The sequence below is a fragment of the Miniopterus schreibersii genome (genome assembly GCF_964146895.1).
Source record: "Miniopterus schreibersii genome assembly, chromosome: 5".
Taxonomy (NCBI): domain Eukaryota; kingdom Metazoa; phylum Chordata; class Mammalia; order Chiroptera; family Miniopteridae; genus Miniopterus; species Miniopterus schreibersii.
Window position 1 is genome coordinate 4,521,332 of NC_138106.1, and position 21,089 is coordinate 4,542,420.

The window sequence follows — 21,089 nt, forward strand, 5'->3', positions numbered from 1 at the left end:
TCAATGTTTCAAAACCAGGGAGAGAGCTCCAGACTGTTAGGTGACTCTTTGTAAGAAGCTGGGTGCATTGGCAGGGCTGTCCTTGGGTCCATTAGTCCCCATTAAAGGGGCCGAGGCCCTGCTCTAAACTGAGCAGTACTTAGCAGTGTGGTGCTCTGGGGGTGATAGGACCCATTATAACCAGGCGGTATCCTGGGTGGGCACTCTGGGCGGGAAGAGAGTCCAGCAGAGGAGGCCTCTGCATGGCCTGGGCAGTGCATGCGCAGTGTCTATCACCATCTTTGCTGTCCCTGTGCATATCCGGCCTAAGCATGAACATCTGCTGGGACCACGGTTCTGGGACAGGGTCCTACTGTAGGAAAAACCCACTTTCAAGGGGGTGTAATGAAGACTGGGGTCTTTCTTCATGAATTTCAGCTGCCCAGGGCATGTGAGGAGGGATCCCTTGTTGGGCAGGACAAGGGGTTTCTGTCCAGAACAGCTGGGGACCCTTCTCCCCTGACCCGCTGCTCTGCACAGTGGGGATGTCCGCCCAGGAGGGGACCTCTGAGGCACCAGGACACTTGTCCCCTGTAAGCCAAGAGCCTTTTCTTTTTATTGTTCCCATTCTTCAAAAATTGGTGTCAACTTCTCAATCCTGCCTCTCTGCTCTGGAGGCTTATTCCCCTCGATATGCAGCCAGCCGCCCAGCCCCCGTGCCACGAGGTCTCTTTATAAGAAAGCTCTGTGATAGAAAAGCAAATCCCAGCAGGGGCATGGCTGCCTCCAACTGTGCCCCCCCCAGCTGTGCTTCTGGGAAAACAAAGACCAGGGCGCCCCCCCCCCCCCCCAGCGCAGGCCTTACCTGTTGTTTCTGGCTGCCAGTTCCTCCCTCATCTTTTTAATGTCACTCTTGCATTTCTCAATCTCCACCACTTTCAGTCCTTCCACTGGCGACAAAGAGAAACAAGGGGGTTACCATGGATACACCGGGAGGCTCTCGAGGCTGCTAAGTGGGGGCCCCCCCGCCCTGTTGGGGGGGGGCGGCTGACTCAGTGCAGTGGCTCCCACTCCTGCCCAGGCTGCTGATATTCAGGTCTTGTCCCTCTGCCCACATTCGGCTCAGCCACAACTGACTCCGACATCGTGGGCCTGTTCCGTGGCCAAGGGTACGCTGTTGCCTTCATCCGTGGGTTTCCGTAGGACAGAAGTCCTTCCTCCCCGCTCCCTGAATCTTGATTTTTCTTGCACCCACTTCTAGCTTTCTCTCTCCACACCCCTAAGCATGAGCTGGGGGCTTGGGCGGGACAAAGGAGTCTCTCAGCCAAAAGAAAAGAAAGGGAGGGGAATGTGGCCCCAGGGCATTAAAGTGCTCCCAGGGCTCAATGGGCAAGGCCACAGCCTTCCCAGCAAGGACCTCATTCAGATTAAAGCTTTGTACTTCAAGGCCCTCGCTGGAGCAGTTAATCAGGACTTAAAATAGGTGAGAAATGAACAGGTCATGTTAATGAGCACAACCTGGGCCAGGTGGCATCCCTGGAGTCCCACGGCAGAGCTGTGCCCGAGAAGCCAGGACGAAGTTTTCATCCAAGAATGAGCTGGGACTTAAGCCTCCAGGCCTGTGCTCAACGCCCAGCCGTTCACTCTGGTGGGTGCGCAGCGAGCCCAGAACTGTTGCCCAGAGGCAAGCAGCTTTGGAAATACTTTTATTTGTATTTATTTATTTAAATCCTCACCTGAGGATATTTTTTCCATTGCTTTCAGAGAGAGTGGAAGGGAAGGGGAGAGAGAGAGAAAGAGAGAAACATCGAATGTGAGAGACACACACAGATTGGTTGCTTCCCGCACTCACCCCAACAGGGCTGGGGATCGACCCTGCACCCGAGGTCCATGCCCTTGGCTGGAACCAAAGCCGGGACCCTTCAGTCTGAGGGCAGATGCTCTAACCACTGAGCCAAACCGGCCAGGGCTGGAAATACTTTTAGAGTCGGTGCATAAGAAATAGAAAAGACTGGCTTTGTTACTTTGTAATCACACCTCAATTTTTATGCAAAAAGACGCGACCACGATGCCACTCTATTCCCCTTTTCATCAAGCGTGGCTCTGAATGTGGCTAAAAGTAAAACGCTATGATTTCTGAGGAAAATGAAGGGACTCGGTGACTGTGGCAGTCCCTCTCGCCCAGAGGAAGTGCTCTGGCCCTGGAGCACACGTTGGGGGAACTCTCCAAGGGCTGCTGGCTGGAATCATAACCTCCCTGGGCAGGTTTTCTAAACATCCCCAGGGTCAGGGGCCAAATAGGGGTAAGGCTGTGTGAACACACTGCTTTTTTCTGCCCAAAGTGACCAGAATCTGGAGGATCTGATGCTCAAATCTGGTCCTCGTGACTTGCTTCTGTGTCCCTCCTCTACCAGGACACGGGACCAAAGGCTGGAAGCCTTAAACAGGATTAAAGAGTGGAACTTGGGGCAGGTCGGCTGAGACGGTGAGAGAGTGCGTGGCCAGCCGGGCCCCAGCAGACCATGCCCAGTCCATTCCCAGGCACCGGGCTGCTTTTGGAAGACTGGACATCAGTTTCAAACACGTGGTCCCACTCATCCACCTCGAAATTTAAACAGAGATGGGCACAGACCAGAAACCCAAACTAAAGCGGAGTCTCCCCAGGGCCGCCCAACACTGGAGGCCGCACTTATTCACCCAACACTGAGTCGGCGGGAGGTGACTCAGAACGGGGACACCTGGAAACCTGGCTGTCCTCATACGGACTTCAGAGGTGGCTCTGGAGGCAAGTCACAGGCCACCATGAGGGAGGGCCTTTAAGGATGGCTTTCTAAGAGGGACGCTGGCTTCAGGGATGGGGCCTCAGCAGGCAGGGCCAGCAGGACGGGTCACGGAGGCAGCTCTGTTCTACACGGGCTTCCACTGGCCTCGCTGAGCTTGTGGAAGCAGCGGGGGGTGGGGTGGGGGTGGGGTGGAGGGGTCCCCTTCAGTTGCTAGTTAAAGCTGTTTAAAACCATGTGAGCCGTGTTTCAACACTTCCTCCACAGACTTTGGGACTTTGGTAAGGAATTAACATAAAGCACATTTCCCAAGTGACAAAAAGGAAAACAAGATTTGGTTTCCGCGTCGAGTCTCCTCGATTGTCTGCATGACCCACGGGGCCAGCTCTCCCTGGGGTGAGGTTTCGGTCCAGGCCCTGGGCACGGGCTGCCCATCCTCAGGGGCCCCGGCGCAGGGACCCGGCCCAGCAGCCTGCGTCCAGCAAACCAGGAAGGATGCTTCATCTGGGACCAGGAAGCAGGCGAGGACCTGGGTGTGCTCCGTTTACAAAACAATCTCTAAGCTAAGTGGGATCCCAGACTCCCGGCAGAAGGCAAACATTTTACATGAAAAGGAAGAAAAGCTCTTAAAGTGAATTAAGGAAATGGAGGAAACTACACTTGATCCAGAAGAGCTATATGTTTGAGAAGGTGAAAATAAAACAGGAAATTCCATTTAAAACAAGTCAAACAATGTATGTTGCCTACAGAAGGCCAGTGCTGGCCGGATGCCTCCTTGACCTCCAGAAGCAGAACAGCTGACGACAGCTTGTGCAGACCAGATGGGGTGTGTGTGTTTATATGTGTAAGTCTGTGGGTGGGTGTGAGTGTATGTGCCTGTGTGTTTACATGTGTGTGTATGCGTGTGCATGTGAGTGCATATGCCAGTATCTTTCTGTGTGTTTATATGTGCATGCATGTGTGTGTGTGAGAGAGTCTATACCTGGCCTGGGCCCAGTTGGGCGGTGGCCGTCATGTTCCTGGCAGCCTTCCCAGTCCAGCAGCAGAGGTCAGCTTGTCTGGCAGCTGTGCTGGCTCAGGACTGACCTTCTGAGTAGCTGGGACGACCTTTTCCCCAAGTGATCTGCACGAGAGGTCCAGCTGCAGGACCCCAGTCCTCAAAAGCACCCCCCTTTCCCCTTCTGGGGTACCTGCCAAGTCCTGGTTACCCGCATCCTTGGAGTAAGGCATTGCTGTCTCTGGGGCTTAGCACAGGCGAGACAACCCTGCCACCTCCGTGCGAGCATAGAGGCTGTGGAGATTGGGAGGTGGCAGCCAGAAGCACCAGGAAAGGACCAGCCCAAAGCGAGGTGGAGTTCAAGGAGGTCGAGAGCCCTTCTGAATCGTGGCCACCTCCTGGGGGTGTGAACCTACCGGTCACATTCCTGATGGGAGGCAGGCAGCCAGGAGGAAGTGGGGAAGCAGGGGGCTGGCGGGAGCAGAGGCTCCAGAGTGAGGCCATGGGGGACCCACTGTCAAGCCCACAGTTCCTAGGCTGTTCCCTCCTCCCTCCTCACTCCTGAGAGAGGTCAGCTTCTTCCATCCCATTCCTAAATCCTGGGTCTTGGTGCTAGAAACTAGCACAACTAGTAAAAACACCAGTAATTTCGACCTATGCGGCGAGCCTGGGCTCGAGTAACCATGTGAATTTGCAGGGTTTCTGTGGCTTCCCCAATGGCCCTGCAGGGAGATGCCTCCCCACCGATGAGCGAGCCAGTTCTGGAGGATTCTGGGGCTGAGACAGGCCAGGGGAGAAGGTCCTATGGGCTGCATCCTTTAATGGTCCTTACTTCACATGGCACTTGAAGCAAAATAAAAACTCTTCTGGGTCTGATTGTTGTTTCCACGGCTAGACTTTGGAGGCCACCCAAGTTGAGGTCAACATAGCTCTTCAGAGGGTTTTTGAAAAATTCCTTCTTGGGCTCTTCAACTTGCCTGTTTGCAGGTAACAATGGGCTCTGGAGCTGGCTTCTGTATGGGCAGAGGGCACTGCTGCTCTGGGCATTTGCATGCCTGGGGGTGGTTGTAACTTTCCCCTCCGTAAATGTAGACGGGGACTTGTCAGCAAAGGTTGTTCATCTTCTGTGTTCGTTGGCCGAGCCCCTTCCTACGTCTGGAGAGCTCCCTGCTCTGCGGGGCTTGGTGGGAAGCTGAGCTCGCCTCCCACTGCAATAGACGGAAGCACCAGTCGCTCACTGTACAGGCCTCCACTGCGCCCTCCTCCCAAAGATGTGCTCACATCCTACGTCCTGGAACCTGTGAGTGGGATCTCATTTAGAAAAAGGTTCTTGGCAGATTTCTTGAGATGAGATCCTGGATTAGGGTGGGTCCTAAATTCAAAGACAGGTGTCCGTATAAGAGACAGGCAGAGGGGACTTGAGCCACAGAGACACAGGGGAGGGGGGTCTTGTGAAGACAGTTTAGAGTGATTTGGCCACAAGCCAAGGATGGCTGGCAGCCACTGGAAGTTAGAAGGAGCCTGGAACATGTTCTCCCTCAGCCCCCAGAAGGAATCAACCCTGAAGACTCCTTGATCTTGGGCTTCTGGCCTCCAGAACTGTGGGAGAATTCATTTCTGTTGTTTCAAGCCTCCCAGTCTGTGGTACTTTGTCATGACAGCCACAGGACACTAATGCACGTTGTCTGGCCTCTCCAGCAGCGAGGGTCCCCCTCTGTCCAGACTTTGAATCTGTAGTCAGTACATGAAGATGCAGCCTGACATCTGCAGCAGTGGCCACGGGGGCTGTGGGTGGCTGAGAACAGAGCGCCAGGTGCTGGGGCAGGAACCGTACATACTGGGCTCCGTATGGTAGCTCAACAGCTCCACACAGTCCGCTCTGCTGGGATTTGGGGCATCCTTCTTGCTGCACAGCTGAGCCCTATTCCTGAGCCCTCCTGGGGATCATGGGTGCTCCCCAAAAGCCTTTTGAAAAAGCCCCCTTTGTGGTCAATGCAGCCACAACCAGTGTCTGTGGCCGCAGCTGCAAGCCCGCTGCCTGCGGCCTGCTTCGAGCCTTCATTCTCAGGCCCCCAGCCAGGAGTGGAGGAAGGTGACAGGAGGGCCCGCAGCGGCAGTGAGAGCAGCCCGGCCAGGACCCTGGGGCTGGTCTCAGGTTTATTTACTTTTCTACTTTGCTGAGTGAACTTGAGCAAATCACTTATCTCGTTGTGGCTTCTCCACCATCAGTGGGGAAAATGAAACTGTTCTGAAGTTCGAGTGGCGGAAAGAATTTAAAAAACGTCAACGCGCTTCGCAAAGTCTGACCGTGTGAATCATGTTTCACATTACTCAGGTGAATTTGTTTTGCCGTGATCCTGAATTTTTCTTGGAAACACCCCAGCAATTCACACAAGATAAAAAAAAGGTGACACCCAAGGAAGTCCTACGAATGTGAATCAGCCGGGCAATGAGTGGTGACGCCACAGCCCCGAGGGCCTCAGGCCTGGGCGCTGTTTAGTCTTCCCTGGAGTTAATAAATACGGTGCTTTGAGCCGCTGCTCTTGGCTTGGACTTGGACAAAGAGCCTCCGCCTCGGGAGCTGGACGGGAGTGCGGTTCCAGCCCAGCTCCTTATTCACACAGAGCACGGGTGACCTGAAGCTGTTAGCCGTTTGGTCACTGGCTCAGGACTTGAATAGACTCTCCTTGCTTCCAGCAGGCTTTCTGCTTTGCTTTGTGGTGACAGGGAACTGAGAGGTAATGACAGTGGACATATTCCCCCCAAACCATGAAACCACCGAGTGGGGGCCACGTATCCTCATTTATGTAAAAAGAGACACACAGGTATTTAGCGGAAGCTCCTGCCCAGGGAAATGTAAACAGAGGCCGGCCTTCTTCTTTCCTTCCTCCCTCCCCACTCTTTCTTTCTTATTTGGTTAATCCTTAGTTGAGGATATTTTTCCCATTGGTTTTTAGAGAGAGTGGAAGGGAGGGAGAAAGAGAGAGAGAAAGAGAGACATTGATGTGAGAGAGACACATCGATTGGTTGCTTCCTGCACTCGCCCTGACCGGGGCCAGGGATCAAACCTGCAACTTGGGTGCGTGCCCTTGACCGGGAATCAAACCCGAGACCCTCTGGCGCTCGGGCTGTGCTCTAACCACTGCGCACACCGGCCAGGACCGGAAGGGAAGCTTTCTTTACCTGCTGTTACTGTACCACGTGACATGTTATCCTGTACTTGTTACTCTTAAAGTGGTCAGGCTGGCCACTGGTCTAGCCTCGGTTAACGTTAACTTTTAGGAATTGCACAAAGACGACACATCATGCTTCCCTTCAGCTCTCACCACGGGTTTAGGAGGTGAAGTTAAACAGAGCTTAAGAGACGCAAGCGGAAAGGACACGGCAGCTGCACTCACATTCCACACGCTTCTCGAGCACTGCCAAGTGATTCGCGACCTCAGCTTTGAGCTCGTTGATTTTAAAGGCTCTGGGGATGGAGAAAAGAGAAGACAAGACATGAGTCATAGATTCTCAAAGTTAAAATGGGTCCAGCAAACAGCTTCTGAATCACTGGCGGGGGGAGGGGTGCAGGTGGGCAGGCGAGGGGCGGCCACAAAGGTGCTAGGAGTTGCTTTTAAGAACTAGCGCCGTCTGGGGGTGGAGGGGAGGAAAGAGAGACACCCTAGGACGATCTGGAGGGTGTATTTCCCAAGTGGGAACACAAAGCGGTTCCATGCTGGTCGGAGTGCTCCCTTCCCTTACCTGGTGCTCTGCTCTCAGCTGCTTTGCCCTGCCCCCCTTCCCTTGGGCACAGACCACCTTCAGGGGACCCAGTGTGTCTTCTCTAGGCTCCAACCCAGTCAGTCAAACAATTCTTGGGCTTTAAGAAAGTACCACCCATATGCCTCTCCCCATCTGAACTCCCCTGGGGCAGGGAGATGTCACAGTGAAATATCTGAGGAACCGCGAGTATGGACTCCAGGACTGGCAGATGGCCCAGAATGAAGAGGTCCCGCGTCCACACGGGATCTCCGAGAGAAAGCCTGTTTCACAAATGGTCTCAGTGCCTGTAGCCTGAACTCTGAGTCTCAGAAGAGCCAGTTGAGAAAAATCTTCGCAACATGGGCTCTCATTCTAAAAAAGTGCCCACCCCAGGGCCTTTGAAGTAAGGTCTTTGATATGAGTGTTTCCTGGCCCCCCCCACCTGGCTGAGTGGGGCAGGCAGCTCCTCCAGGTAGGCGGCTGTGGCCAAGACAGCCTCCACCCCTGCCACTGAGAGAGTGGGGATTTGAAGAGTCCGTACCTTGAGAACTGCTCTGCAACCTGGGTCAGCACACTCTGGATCAATTCTTCTTTTTCTACAGACCAAAAAGAAAAACAGATGGGAAAGGGACAGGTCTGCGGACCAGCACGGCCTGAACCCACCTGCTGCGGGCACGAGGCACTGGCACCACAGTGAGCAGCTGTCACCTTACCTGGAGGAAAGCTCTGGCCCCATCCGCACTCCAGGACCTCTCCTGTCCACCTGCAAATGCTCTCTCCCTCCTGGACTGCTCCAGCCACTGACCTGTCTTTTAATGCCTCTTGGCAGTGGCCAGGGCTGCGGCCCTCCCATCGTCGGCACCAGCTGTAAAAGGCAGGCAGGACTGGCTCTCTAAATAGGGGATGTTTTCTCCGGAGTGCCCTGGCTCATTTTATGAGGGCAATTACCATAACAGAGCGAGTTCAAGGCATATTTCAAGTGCAAAACATGGTGTTCTCTGCAGGTCCAGAGAGCGGAAGCAGGCGAAAGTCTGTCCCTTTGTTCCTGGCACGCAAAACCAGCTGGGCAATTGGTTTTACAAGCCTCTGGTCCCGGGCTGAATATAAGCTGCCTGGTTTCCTGTTTCCTGATGGGCCCAGTGCTGGATTCCTCAAGGGAAAGTGTAGATAAATGCCCATAGACCTGTCTGTCCCAGCAAGTCTCTGCACTTGGACGGGGAGTGATCCCTTCTTGACTCCAGCTGGCCATCAGTTCATGCCCAAAACACCGAGAGCCTAAGCGAGGCTTAGTCCGACTTCATGTAATCTGTGTTGATTCTATGCCTAACCCTTCACTAAAACCAAAAGAAACCTGCCCAAGCAAACAAAAAATCCCACTAATCCAACTGGGGCTCAGAAGCTGGAAATGTTCATATGCTCTAAGTGTCTCCATTTCCAGGAAATACTCATGTCTGAGCACAGAGCTGTCCATTAGTGTTATTTCATGTGATGAAAATGTAGCCACTTATATTATACGCCCACCGAATGGACGTTAAGTGAATGATGACATGCCTGAACTGCGCAATCATATTTTGCTATTAAAAATAACATCTTGGAAAATGTTCATGTCTATTGTTAAAGAAAACAAAAAAACAACAAAAAAGGTGGTAAAACAGTGTGATCCCATTTTTGGAAACACTGGGAGGAAACACTCCAAAATAATAATAGTAGTTATTTTTTTGGTTGTAAGATTATATGTAAATTTTATTTTCTTATTTTTGCTTCTCTGTATCATATACATTTCTATAATAAGCACATGCTAATTTCATTGAAAATTAAAAAATTAATCTAAATTAACCTCTGAGGACTCATCCCGTCACGTGCTGAGTGAAAGGGGAGGCCAGGGGACCCTAGATTCCATCTGGCTTAAGTGTTCTATGACTTGATAGAAGAAGAACGATATTTTGTTATATCTCTGGAAACTCTAAGAGTAAAAATGTCAACCAGGAAACTTTCACAGAGCCGTGTGCTGAGCTGCGGGCAGATCCAAGGCCCCACGCTTCCGAGAGGCTCACATCTACCAGGGAAGAAGGCTGGTGACTCAGTTGATGAGAACCACCAGTGAGAAGGCTTCACAGGCTTCCTTGGTGAATCAGGATTTCAGATCACTTATTCTGAAATCTTTGCCAAAAGTAATATATCTCATAACCTCCAAGAGTTAATGATCTCAAAGTCTTGAGATAAATTTAGAAAGCCATTAAACAATTGATATTTATAGACTACTCCACCTAACAGCGGAACACACGTTCATCTCGGGTGCCTGTGAAGTGTGTCCTGCGATAGACTACATCCTGGACCATAAAGAAAACCTCAACCAATGTAAAAGACCGAAACCATGTAGAGTATGTTCCCTGGCCACAAGAGAATGAAACAGAAATCAGGAACAGAAACATAGCAGGAAACCCCCCAAACCCTTGGAAACTAAACAGCACACATCTAAGTAATCCATGGATCAAAGAGGAAGTCACTGGGGAAATTTAAAAAGGCATCAAACCAAATGAAAATGAAAATATAACATAGAAATTTAGCCGTGAGCCAGAGCCAGAGCGATGCCGAGAGGGATGTTTGCAGCACCGAGTGCTTGCATTCGAAGGGAGGAAACGCCTCCACTCAGTAACCTGAGAGCCCAGAAAAGGAAGAGCAAAATAAATCCACAACAATAGCAGAAGGAAGGAAACAATAAAGAGCAGAAATCAGTGAAATGGAAAACGGAAAAACAATGTAGAAAATCAAAGAAAGGAACAGCTGGTTATTTAAAAATATCAACAAATTGACAAACCTCTAGGAAGACTGACAGAGAAACAGAGAAGACACAGATCAGCAAAGTCAGAAGGAGAAAGGGAAGGTCAGCCCAGACCCTCCAGGCATTGTAAGGATTGTAAGGGAACACTACGGACACGTTCATGCACAGAAATTTACATCTCCGGGGAAAATGGACCGATTCCTGGAAAAGCATGATCCACTGCACCCATCCAATATGAAACAGGCAATCTGAACAGCCTATAACTATTAAGGAAAACAAATTCTGAATTTAAAATCTCTCCCAAAAGAAATTTCCAGGTGCAGATGGTTTCACTAGAGAATGCCACCAAACATCTGAAGAATTAACACGAATCTAAACAACTCCTTCCAGAAAACGGGAAAGGAGGGAACATTTCCTGATTCATTTTACGAAGCTAGTATTAACTTAATACCATATCCAGACAAAGACAACCAAAAAAGATAACTACGGGCCAACATCCCTCGTGAATACCGATGCAAAAGCCCTTTAAAATATTAGCAAATAGAACTCAGCAACAGATAAAAATAAGTATACACTGAGGTCAAGTGGGGTGTATTTCAGGGATGCAAGGCTGGTTCAATATTCAAAAGTCATCAATATAATCTATTAACAGGCTAAAGAAGAACAAGATCATATGATCCTATCAATTATTTCATTAAAAGCACTTGAAGAAATTCAGCACCTGTTCATGGTAAAACCCTCGGAAAAACAGTTGATGAAAAATCCACAAAAACGCTACAGCTAACGTGATACTTAACAGTGAAAGCCAATGCTCCTTGTCTGAGATTGAGGCAAAGCACGGACCTGCTCTCGCTGCTCCATCCAGCACAGGGCTGGCAGGCCCAGCCTGAGCGACGAGGCAAGAAAAGGCATGCCCATCAGACAGGAAGAGATAAAACTGTCCCTGCTTGCCGATGACCTAATTGTCTACATAGAAAATTCCGAGGGATCTCCAAAACACCTGCTCAGGACTAATAAGCCAGTTCAGCAAGGTATACAAGATACACACACGCAATCAGCTGTATTTACATATATGAGCAATGGCCATAAAGACACTGAAGTGAAAGCACAATGCCATTTACAAACACTTAAAAAAAACTTCGGTGCAACGAGAACACAGAATACGCAGAAGATGTGAGCTAAAAACTGCAAAATGCCCATGAAAGAAATCCGAGAAGCTATAAATAAACGGGGAGACCTACCTGGAAGCTTCAACGTAGTGAAGATGTCAGTCCTCCTCAAACTGACAGGCAGGTTTAACACAATTTCCATCAAAACCCCAGCAGGATTTTTTTTGTAGAAACAGACAAGGTTTTCTAACATTTATACGGAAATAAAAAGGAACTAGAATAGCTAAAACAATTTTGAAAGAGAAAACAACATGGGAGGAGTTGCCAATCTAATGTTAAGGCCTATTACACAGCTACAACAATCAAGACTGTGCGATACTAGAAAGGATACCGGGGGACAGGCATGGAGATCAATGGAGCAGAACAGAGAACCCAGGGTCGCACCCACACAAATATGCACAACTGATTTTTGACCAACACGCAGAAGCAGCTCAGTGGAGGAAGGAGTCTTTCCAACCGGCTGACGCAATTGACACTCACAGGCAGAAAAACGAGCCTTGCGGTTTATATAAAAATTAATGCGAAATGGACCACAGGCGTAAAATATAAAACTATAGCGCTTTTAGAAAAAGGTAGGGGGAAATCTTCAGGATCTTGGGCTGGGCAGGGCGTCCTTAGACGTCTTAGACTTGACGGCCTGCCCGCAGAAGGAAACACCGCTAAGTGGGACTTGGTCAAAATGGAAACGTCTGTTCTGAGAAAGACGGTGCTGGGAGCAGGAAGAAACAAGCTCCCACCCCGGGGAAAGTATTTGCGGACCTCGCATCTCACAAGGACTTGAATCTAGAACATGAAGACAACTGTCGGAACTCAACGGTCAAACCCAAAACGGCCCAATTTGAAAATGGGAGGCGCGCGTGGAGGGAAAACAAGGGCACGAAAGGGGACCGAGCATCCTTCGCCCTTAGGAGACGCAGACGAACACCAGAGACGGGTCACTGCACGTTTATCAGGGCTAAAGCCAGAAACAGTGCCCGCCTCACAGGCTGCGGGTGGTGTGGAGAAATTGCATCGCACGCACGGCTGGCGGGGCTGTAAAACGGCACCGCCGCTGGGGATGCTTGGCAGCTTCTTAAAATTTCTAAAGATGCAACTACCATGTGACTTAGCAAATGCACCCCGGGGCAGAGCCATGGAAGCTGATATTTACACAAAGGCCTGGACGGGATGTTCCGAACAGCTTTATCTGTAATAGCCCCAAACTGGGGGCAACGCAGGTGCCCTTCGGTGGGAGAACAGACAAGCAAACTGTGGTTCCCCCAGAACACAACTCAGGAAGAAACGGAACGGGACTGTCGCTGCACGCAGCCCCCCGGGCGAACTCCCAGAGAAGGATGCCGAGTGGAGAAAGCCGACCGCGCCATCACCTACCGGATGACGGCACGGACGGGACACTCCTGAGATGACACGAGTGCAGAAACTGGGAACAAATTCGCGATGGCCAGGGGATCAAGGCGCTGGTGGGAATGGAAGGGACTTGGTGTGGCTATAAAAGGGCATCGTGAGGGGCCCTGTGGGATGGAACATTCTGTCCCTGGACCGGATCGGCGTCAACAGCCTGACTGACCATTGTGGGAAACGAGTAAAGGCGACCTGGGCTCTGTCTGTACTTTTCCTTATAACTGTGTGTGAATCTTCAATTATTTGAAAATAAAAAGTTTAATAAAACATTTTATAGACAGAATGGAAGAAAAAAGTGAAGCAGGGCTTTTCCTTTGGACTTTGGAGGTGGGATCCTTGGAGCATTACAGGATTTCAATGCCTACATTTAATATCCAGCCCAAGCAGTAACAACACTTTTCGCACACCGTGTCTCCTCCCGGCGCAGGCCAAGAGGCAGACATTGGCATTCTGGTCCACGCACCACCTACACCTCCGCCCATGTGCCCCCATGCCACGTGTTCAGTTGGGCGCCATCGCCAAGGTCGCGTGCTCACACTGCCTGTGTATGTGAGGGCCTCTCTTGAGACAGTGCGCGGCCTGCTTGCTTTTCACGAGGACCGGGGCAAAAATGCCAGCCCCACCCACACATCCATGCACAGAGCCCGTCAGGAAGAGGAGCCTCCCGCCAGCCTCACCATGCAATTCGCGGCGCGGCCACTGTTTCCTCCCAGTGGGTTCCGGGACTTGAAAACAAGCTGTGATTTAACTTGTGCAAAGCACTCCGACGGCCCGCGACGAGCGCTGTTTGCATTAGCTCTTGTTATTGTTGTTATTATGACATCACTAAGTGCTGCTGTCTGCCCACAGGTGCCATTATATCACCGAGGGTCACTGACAGCCCTTTATTGCCTCCAGTGCCTTCCCCGGTGAGTTCCGGGTCCCTGGGGGTGACAGGCTGAGTCTGGGGGCACCACCTCCAGAACCCTGCCTGCAGGGTCAGAACTGCGCCCTTTAGTCCCCCAGCGCCTCTGGAACCCTCAGAGAGCCCCAAACCCCTGGATTTAGGGGCAACAGCTGTTTTCAATGGCAAAGGTTAGTCATTCCCAATTACTGTGGCCAAACCACACCCTATCAGGAAAAACTGACAGTATGTAGGACCCTTCCTGCTCCCCCACCTCGCTCTCTCCTATGCTGCGTGGCGCACATGGAATTTTAAAAATTAATGTGCATTCAGGTAATGTCGCTCCGAGAATTTCTCAACAGCTTTAAGACTAGCCGGCAGCAGCCAGGGGCGCTGGCAACTCAGGGATGGATGTGACTGGGTGTGCGGGGTCCCTCTGGACCCCGCTGTTTTAGGAAATCCAGAGGATGGAGATGAGACTCTGAGAAACTGGATGTCAGCAGGAACTACTTCAGACCCACACGGACAGAGGCCGAGGTGGGCCAGCTGACGCTCACGGGCCACTCACATGTCCTCCGGAGGAAACTGCTCCTTGAGCACAGCTGGCCTATTATCTTGAGTGTCCCCGAGTCTGGGCATAGGGCAGACTTCAAGGGCGCCAATGCCAGCTCACTGTGATGGGCGCTCAGGCACTGATGGTTTTAACAAAGGCAAAAGATTTACACCACCAACCATAGCGGTTTTGGTGGGTTCGGCGTCAGCCTCTTCAGGTTTGGGCTGCTGTTCACCCAGTCACACCTGGACTGGCCAAAATTAGATGGTCTGGGGGCTTGTCTGGCTGGCCTCTCAGGTGACAGGCACTGACGGGCAAATGCTGGGGCTGGCAGAGTGTCTCACGTATTACAGAAGAGTTTAACTTAGTGCCTGGGCTATCCGGGAGGCTGGCAGAAGCTGGGTCCCATTTTTAGGATGCTGCCCAATCAGCCCAGCTTCAGGCCATGAATCTGTGCTTGGTGGCCTCAGGACCTGCCCCCAGGAACAGAACCAAGGGGACTGGAACCACCTAACCCCGGGAGATGACTACAGAGTGGCCTCTGGGGTTCATGGGCAGGATAGAGCCCGTGGGTGGCAGGACAGGCCCCCTCCCCGCGGTGTTTACCCAGCTGTACTCACGAGTGCCCAGGGCAGAGTCTCCTGGAGGCCTGCACTTCCCGATGCCCGGAGGCTGGGCCCTGACTCCGCCTCGGGCTGCTGCAGACAGTTCAAGGAACCTGCCTCTGCCTCTCCCACCCCTTCCAGGAATTGTTTACTTGCTTCATGGAATCCCGAGTCTCCCAGCGCAGAGTGACGTGAAATCTGCTTTAACTGATCCGCACGGAAGCTCGACCTGCGATTCCTGCTCTGGAGACGAGTTGAACATGATGTACTCCCGCGGGTGCCCGGCCCGCTGCTCGCCCGTTTCATCTTGTGCCGAATGGAGCAGTAACACGCGCCCGCCATTCCTTTCATTGTCTGCACACCTCAGCTGGCCGGGATGCCCACCTTTCTCCCCGGGGCAAACGTGCGCGAGCCTAGCCCTAGCCACCCCTGGGCCCCACCGGCACCCAGAGGGAAGATGCACAGATGTCAGCACAGGCATCTGAACCCATGCTTTTGACCCCCAATGGTGCGATGAGAGACACCCGTGGGCATGCCGGAGGTGCCTTGGAGTTCACCATTGGTCCCCCACATACGTGTCTGTGGCCCGCACACTGTTGTGTTTTGATGCCATTAATACGATGCCCCGAGCAGCACCGTCTCTCACCTTATCAGTCACCCAAAGTGACAGAGCGAGCTGCTGAGCATCCTCCGGGAAGCACGCTCCTAGCAGATGCTCTCCCAGAGCGTTAAACCAAAACACTGCCACCCTTCAGGAAGGGGCATCTGACCCTGCACCACGGACAACAACCCACACTGCTTGGCTCCACAGAGACCAACTCCCCTGAAGCCCTGATTGGGGGTGCATTGACTTCCGTTCTTTCCAGGCCTCTGCCTAGGAAGGGCAGGAGGGGGACTCCCCATTTGTCCCTCTCTGCTCCTTCTTGGGGTGTCACTGTCTCCAGGGGTGCAAGAGGGGAGAACTCACCTGTTGCATTCCTGCTCTCCCGGCCCCTCCAGCCAGTCGAGGATGTCCTGGCCCAGGGCACAGTCATCGGTAATTCACTGTTTATGAACGTCATAAAATAGGCGTGCAGAGTGAGGCCGTTTCCTTTATAACCCAGGAGCACAATAAAGTTATATGGTCAACAGTGACCTCGCCTCGCTCCTTAAAGGCACAAGAGCCCTTCCCGTGGTCTGTCCTACCGAGAAATCACTCGTGTTTATCAGCAGCCAGAGGGACAGATGTCCCAGGTGAGTTGTGGGGGGACCTTGACGAGATGCTGTCAGCCATTCCGATGTAACAAAGAAAGCAAAGTAGATCAAAAGACCCTGATGAGCATATCCGAGATTTTGGAGGGTGTTTCGTACCCATCTGGGTCGTTCCCTAGGGGCAGGAATTGGATGGTCTTTCCCCCTTCTGGTTTTGGAGAGGGGACCTTCATGCTCTGCGTAGTTTAAGTCTGATTTCGGATATCTGGGTACAATTCCCCCCATGCCCTTCTCTCCGCCGTAGGCTTAGTCTGCAAGTAGGAGAATGCCTGGCAGGGGAGTAGCCTCTGGGACAGTGACAAATTTTCCTTTATTGTTTTACAGGTTGCAATAGCCATAACAATCTTTTTTTTTTCCTCCTTGGTGCCCTTGGCCGGAATCGAACCCGGAACTCTTCAGTCCGCAGGCCAACGCTCTAACCACTGAGCCAAACTGGCTAGGGCAACCATAACAATCTTTATTGTGCTCTTATTATGTTCCAGCTGCTGTCTTAAGTGATCTGCATATATTGATCATTTAATTATCCTTATAACCGAAGTGGCTGCATGATCTAGAGATAAGGCCAAGTCACGTTCCCATTTACTGCTGCAAAGATGGGACAGCCACACACTCACCCCGGGAAAGGTCTTCTGCACACACTCCTCCTCTCTGAACCAGCTCCCCACTCCCCAGGGTGTGATGAAGGCAACTCTGATGGGCAAGGACGTGGGTATGATAGTCCTTTGAGATTGCCCTGAGACGAGCCTGAGCTTGAGGCAGAGCAGGTGACTGCACATGCTGGCGGGACTTTGTCCCCGCTCTGATAGCCAGTGTATGTCGCTGTGATAAGACTCCCCGTGGGAAAGTTTAATAGTGGTGAAGTCAAAGGGGGTCAACTCCGGTTCACCACGTCTGGGCTGTGACAGTGCGTCCAGTGACCCCACAAGACTAGCTGCAGGAAGAATTCAGTCAGGGGAAACTCTGATCCAATAAACTCATCGATTATGGTGCCGATGACCGGACTTCTGCTAAAATTATTCAAGACTGAGCCATCCGTGCAGACCAAAGGTCTCACTCCATCTGTGGACTTTACCGTGTTGCACACAACTGTAGAGGCTGGAGCAAGATAAATTAAATGAACAAACCCTAGAATGCCACAGGTATTGAAGTGAGCAAGTCGAGCCTTTAATGCCACAATTATACGCACATCCAAGGACTGAAGAAAAAGGTGCCAGTAAATAGGAAACAGATGGGGGACCCCAGAGATAAATCTATGAGTAAGATTGAAATAATAATAATAGAATTTAAAAATATATCTGAAAAATATTCATGAAGGGGCTTAGAGCAGTTTGGAGTCAGCAGAAGAGTCAGGGGAACTGAGGACAAATCAACAAAAGCTATCCAATCTGAAGAGTCAGTCAGTTGAGGGACCACAGCAAACTTTCCAACACGCGTGCGATTAGGGTCTCAGAGGAGAGCTGGGATAGAATGGTGCCTAAAATACATTTAAGGAGACAATAGCTGAACATTTTATGAATTTGGTGAAAAGACACATTTATGGACCACAGAAACTCAGTGAATATTAAGCAGAATAAACTGAAAGAAAACCAGGGCTACAGATATCAGGGTCGAACTGCTGCAACCAACCATAAAGGCAAAGCACCCTGAAAGCAGCCGGGGGAAGGACACGTCCCGGGGCAGGGAACCACGAAGCCGTAAAAGCTGACTTCTCATCGGGAGTCGTGGAGGCCAGACTAAAACGAATCAGCCCCTTAAACTCCTCTACAAAACAAAACCGTGAGCGCAGAATCCTATACCCTGAAAAAGCATCTCCCAAAAGGAAGGCAAAATAAAAATGCGCTCAGAGAAGAGGCTGTGGAGCTAGTCCCCAGCGGCTCTGCAGGCAAATGCTAAAATCAGAGAGGAGTCCTTCAGGCTGAAGGGATGTAACACTAGTTAGAAGGTGGGGTCCACAGGAAGAAATAAACGCCCCCAAAATGGCCAACATGTGTGACTATAAAAAATCATCTTTGTGTTTCTTTCCGTAAGTTCTTCAGAAGACAACTGGCCGTTTAAAGCAAAAATCATACTATTGCATCACGGAGTTTACAATGTATGTAGACTGTCTTAGTCCGTTTGGGCTGCTCTAACAGAATTTCTGTTTATAAAACAGAAATTTATTTCGCACAGTTCTGGAGGCTGGAAGCCCAAGATCAAGGTGCCTGCGGATTCGGCGTCTGGCGAGGGCCCTCTCCTGGTTCGTGGACGGCTGTCTTTCCACTGTCCTCACAGACGGGAGGGGTGGAGGCAGTTTCTGGGGTCTCTCTTATTAGGGCACTAATCCCACTCACGAGGGCTCTGCCCTCATGACCTAGTGACCTTCCAAAGCCCGCCCCAACACCATCACATTGGGGGTTAGGATTTCAACATATGAGTTTTGGGGGACATTCAGTCTATAGCACAGATGTAAAATATATGGGAGCAACAGCTCAAGGTTGTGGGGGGGTATGTAAAATTATACTACTGCAAAGTCCTTACTTTTAATGTGAAATGGTACAAAATTATGATTTAAAAATGGGCAAAAGATTTAAAAAGACACTTCAGTAAAGGAAGACATACGGATGGCAAGTGAGCATAGGAAAAGATGCTTAACATCCTCTCTTACTAGGGAACTGCGAATTAAAACAGCGACGAGATCCCACTGCACACCTACTAAGATAGTGAAAACGCAAAACACTGACAACGCTAAGCGCTGGTGAGGCCGTGGAGTGGCAGGAACTCTCATTCACCGCTGGGGGCAAGGCGAAATGGTGCAGCCTCTGTGCAGGACAGCTTGGTGGTTTCTTACAAAACTAAACCTACTCTTACCACGCCACCCAGCAACCGCGCTCCTTGGTATTTACCCAAAGGAGCCGAAAACTTATGTCCACACAAAACCCTGCATGTTTACAGCAGCGTTATCTGTAATCGCCAAAACGTGGAAGCAAAAAAGATGCTCTTTGGGGGGCGATGGATACACTGTGGTTCATCCAGACAGGGGAATATTATTTAACAATAAAAAGAAATGAGCTACGAAGCCATGAGAAGGAATGGAGGAAGCTTGAATGTGTATTATTCAGTGAAAGAAGTCAACACATGCTGTACGATTCCAACGCTATGACATCCTGGGACAGGCAGAGCTACAGAAGCAGTAGAAAGGGCCGTGGTTGCCGGGGCCTTGGGGGGAAGAGGGAGGAGCGGGCAGAGCACAGAGGATTTTGGGGGCAGTGAACTACTTTGTATGATATTATAGTGGCGGATGTGGGCACATGTCATTATGCTTTATCTATCAAACCCACAGAATGTGCAACGCAAAGTGTGAACCCTAATGTAAGTCACGGGCTTTGGTTGCTAATAATGTATCAATGTCGGCTCATTGATCGTAATTCTAACGCAGCATGTTGATGGCGAGAGAGGCCGGCGTGAGCTTGTGGGGAGGGAACGTACGGGAGCGCTCTGTACTTTTTACTTAGTTTTGCTGTGGACCTAAACTGCTCTAAAAAATGAAGCCTACAACTTAAAACGAGTTAAGGATGCATCGTGTAAATCCTAGGACAACCAGCTACAACTAAAAACAATGCTAAAAAGTGTAGCTAAACAGCCCATAGAAGGAATAACGTGGAATACAGAGTCCAGATGATCAGCCTTATGACAAAAATGCAAACATGGGTCTATACAAAGAAATGAAGAAAAAAACTGACTGTAAAGAGCAAAACACGATACCAGTGTATTGGGAGTTTTCTACGTTGCGCGGAGAATGAGGTGGGAGAAACGGAGGCCGCAGTCGTAAGAGTCTCACGCTGCTGAGAAGTGGTGCGATATCGTTTAAAGACGGTGATAAGTTGATGACACATATTGTAAAACCAAGAGCAACCACAAAGAAATACAATGAAGACCATAAACCGAGAGTAGAGAAAAAAATGGAATTAAAAAAATGTTCATGGGAGACAAGATGGCGGCGCAGGAAACAGCTGCCCCCGCCGCCTCCTGCAACCACGTCAAAATTACAGCTAAAATCCAGAACCACCGTCACTCAGAGCCTCCTGAGACCTGGCTGCACAGAAGCCCCACAGCCAGGGAGCTGAAGCAGCACCGAGACGGTAGGAGGGGCGCAGACGCGGGCGGATCGGGCTGAATCCCAGAGACGCGGCCGCGGGCCCACACCCGGTGACGTGGGTAAACCCGGGAGGGCATCTCGGCGGGGGAGGTTTCCCAGAGGAGCGAGGGGTCCCAGCCCCCCAGCAGGCCCCCAGCCCAGGGCTCCAGGGCCGGGAAGAGACGTCCCTACAACTCCGGGCTGTGAACCCAGCGGGGACTGTCCCTGAGGGTCGCGGAGGCCGCGGGAGCCCCAGCAGCTCCTCTAAAGGGCCGCGCATGGACTCACTCAGACGCTCCCTCTGAGCCCAGCGCCGGGAGCGGCCTGAAAGGACCCGGGACACTCGGGGAGGAACTAACCTGCCTGAGGTCCGGGCGAGAGGCGGAGGGCGGCTTCCTCCCGGGCAGAAGGGCTGGCGGAGGCCATGGCTCCTTGGCGAGTCCTCCCCGCACACAGCCGGCAGGCAGGCGCCATGTTTGAGCCGCCAGCACCTGACTCACCTTTGGCCCCGCCCCGTGATTCCCGGAGGCCCCGCCCCTCCCACCTGCAGCTCATCCGGGCCATTTCCAGGGGCTTTTCTGTGCAAGTGGCCTCTCGAGCCTCATGCTTAGGACTTTCCTAAAATCTCTCCAACAAGCAGCAGCTGCCCCATGAGGCTTGATAAACGGCCCCAGGCCTGGCACTAGCGGCAGCCTGTATTGGCTCATAGCTGGGCCTCTCTTAGGCACCTCCAAGCCCAGCACAAACAGCAGCCAACTATGGTTTGCTGTGCAGGTCATGCTGGGTGGCCCTGGGCAAGGCACTGGCACAGGCTGACTCTGCACCTCCTGG

The 21,089-nt window shown here is 51.5% G+C and overlaps 1 protein-coding gene across 7 annotated transcripts in view; it reads right to left on the reverse strand.

Annotated features, from left to right (window-relative positions):
* PDE9A (phosphodiesterase 9A) overlaps positions 1 to 21,089 on the reverse strand; it is a 69,729-nt gene that overhangs the window by 20,634 nt on the left and 28,006 nt on the right. For 2 of the 7 annotated variants that reach the window (XM_081137932.1, XM_081137931.1), the window contains exons 5-7: positions 8,042 to 8,096; positions 7,155 to 7,225; positions 845 to 929 (exon numbers count right to left, since the gene is read on the reverse strand). In XM_081137932.1, the coding sequence (XP_080994058.1) occupies positions 845 to 929; positions 7,155 to 7,225; positions 8,042 to 8,096 (211 nt within the window). Of the gene's footprint in view, positions 1 to 844; positions 930 to 3,741; positions 3,827 to 7,154; positions 7,226 to 8,041; positions 8,097 to 8,213; positions 8,501 to 14,908; positions 15,072 to 21,089 lie in introns of those variants that run through there. The other 5 variants (XM_081137936.1, XM_081137935.1, XM_081137937.1 and 2 more) reach the window with 5 other exon arrangements.